Source organism: Centruroides vittatus, unplaced genomic scaffold (assembly GCF_030686945.1).
Source record: "Centruroides vittatus isolate TY-2023 unplaced genomic scaffold, ASM3068694v2 contig_4, whole genome shotgun sequence".
Classification (NCBI taxonomy): domain Eukaryota; kingdom Metazoa; phylum Arthropoda; class Arachnida; order Scorpiones; family Buthidae; genus Centruroides; species Centruroides vittatus.
The window spans coordinates 4134948-4137544 of record NW_027122214.1 but is presented as its reverse complement, the minus strand read 5'-3'; the positions used below and the strand labels follow the sequence as shown (position 1 = coordinate 4137544).

The 2597-nt window shown below is 30.5% G+C and overlaps 1 protein-coding gene across 1 annotated transcript; it reads left to right on the top strand.

Moving 5' to 3' along the window:
• Positions 1-911: 911 nt before the first annotated feature.
• On the top strand, positions 912-1748 carry LOC136976344 (uncharacterized). Its single transcript, XM_067271592.1, has 2 exons — positions 912-1065; positions 1157-1748. Exons 1-2 carry the CDS (start codon positions 1060-1062, stop codon positions 1637-1639), a joined length of 489 nt encoding a protein of 162 aa, XP_067127693.1. The 5' UTR covers positions 912-1059; the 3' UTR covers positions 1640-1748.
• The last annotated feature ends 849 nt before the right edge of the window (positions 1749-2597 follow it).

The window sequence follows — 2597 nt, the reverse complement described above, 5'->3', positions numbered from 1 at the left end:
TTAATTATTATTATTAATTAAAGTTTAAAAATAACTTTAACTTGGTCGGCGATCCTCTTTATATGTATCGGAAGGTCGCGACATTAACTAGGAATACGGGTCATGATACGGGAGAGTCGCATCTTACAGGGTGAGAAATTTATTATTAGTATTTGTCAACCTTTTGAAAAGTTCTGTGTCAATGACGTATTTCGTTATGACGTTCGTTACTAGTTTAATAAAATTTAAAAAGTGATAGATATAAATATAAACAATGTTTCTTTCCTCTGCTTCAGTAGGAAAAATATTGAAAATTTAGTAAACTATATAAAAACGTTTTATTTTTTAAATAAAATGCTTTAAAATCATGAAATAATTCATTATATTTGGTATTTTATAAAATATTTAATCCTCTATAACGTAATTTCTGAAATTTAATTTAGTGTGAATGAATACAATTAAGTAGTAAAACTGTTTAATATCTCACTTTAGGAAATAATTTATATATTAATGACTTTAAAACGAATTATTTAAATGCATTAGAAATACACTTTTTACGTCTATTCGAAGCACTAAAGTTTATTTTGCATGTGTTAGAAAACGTCGATTTCGTGTTATTGGAATTTACACGCATTATTTTTTATTCGCGATTATAATTCAAACAATTTCGTCTTGTATTATAATATTTATTTGTTAAAAATGAGAGAAAATGTGTTTTTCTCGAGGTGCCACGCTTGTTAGAATGTATATGAATAATATATGAGGACAATCAACTTTTTGAATTTCAGTAAGTCAGACCGGTATTCTGCGTGACCCTTTAAAAGTCAAGGACAAACCGCGATAGTTTTTCCATGTTATATAATAATTGTATATGAATCAGTCTTAGATTGTTCTTTTTTTTATTCTTTTATTCCATACTTCCTATTAATAACTATGAAGTCCGTTTGACGTCCTGTTTCTACCCATAACGCGTCTCAGACAGACTCTAAATAATCGACGCTAGAGGTCGCTCTTCTATTATATACCCGAGAAAGTGTTTGAGGAGGGTACTTCGGTGTAGGCAAGTACAGATCGATCGGGATGAAGGTAAAAATATTATTTTGGTTTGCATTAATAGGATCTATTTTTACGTTTAAGATTTAGAGATATGAGGTATTTTTTCTGTTATTGTTTTTAGTGGTCGCTGGGATTGACGCTTTTTTGTTTACCCGCTTTTCATTGCTTGATTAGCAAAAGGTCTAATTCTCAATTAGAAAATAGCTTATTGGGCTACCTCAGAAGCGCTCGTTCTCTAACCGATACAGCGAAGTACGATGCAAGCGATCATTTGGCAGAGAAGGAGGTTCTCCCTCCGCACTTGCAACAGGAAGATCGCTTGTCCGAAATTCCAAAATTATACAGCGCCAGCGATTACTTGGCAGAGAAAAAGATTCTACCTCCTTCTGTTCTGAGCGAAGAAGAGAAGAGAAATTCCGATTTTCCTCGTCTTTATAGTGAAAGCGATCATTTGGCAGCCAAACAAGTTTTGCCACCGTTCCTGAGAGAAGGAAGACTCTACGCCAGTTTCGAACCGTTTTATAGTGATTCCGAACCGGATTTAATTAAACGTGAAACTTCGGAAGATCATTTGTTAGGTTTTGGAAGAATTCTCAATAATTAAACTATCGATACTCCATTTTGTAATACCGAGATTAACTGTGCCAAATTGTTGTAAACAATCTTGAGGATTTGTGTTTTTTCTGATGTTTTTCAATAAATATTTGCATATATTTGTGTTTACCATTTTTAAATTTTGGTAGAAACAAACAAATATTCCATACTTAGAAAACGAACCATATATTCATGTGTTTATAGTCACGGGCGCTTGCAGGATTTAGATCAACCAACCAATCAATTGATTAACTAAGACCATGTTCTTTAAATAAGTTTGTTCCTGTACTAACGTCCTTTATTTTTATGATAATAAACAATAAACACGCGAAAAAACAAGTGAAAACTAACTACTCTAAAAAACGTGGAGTCTTACAAATAGTACAGCTACCGTATACGTGTCCAAAAATAATTGGAAGGATCATCTGATCGCGCGCAGACTGTAGTTATTTCAGTGTAAGTACTATTAAGTGTAGTACTTTTATCAAATACCTTTGCTTTATAAAATTCCCAATACAACAAAAGAAAGAAAAGAAAGAACAAAAAAATCCGGGAGAGACCGTTCTTCTCTCGAAATTCTTCCTGAAAGCGCTCTTGTTTATAAAATAAAAATAAAAAATCAAATCATAAATCGGAATGAATGATTTTTAATTATATAACCAAAAATTTAATTCAATTTTTATAAATTTTAATTACGAGATTACACAATTGAACAAAAAAGTAACGAAATTCGTTAAATCAACCTTGAAGTATTTACAACAAGGAACTTCATTTAAATAATAATTACAAGTGATGAAATCTTATTCTTGACCTATAAAAATTAAGAAAACATAAAAGTAGAACTTGTAAAATACATTTAAAAGATATAACTGTTATAATTTTTAAATTTTGAATTATCAAAATATATATATATATAGTTAACCGTTGTAAAGTTTAACAGTTTTTGGTGATTGGATATTTTATCATTT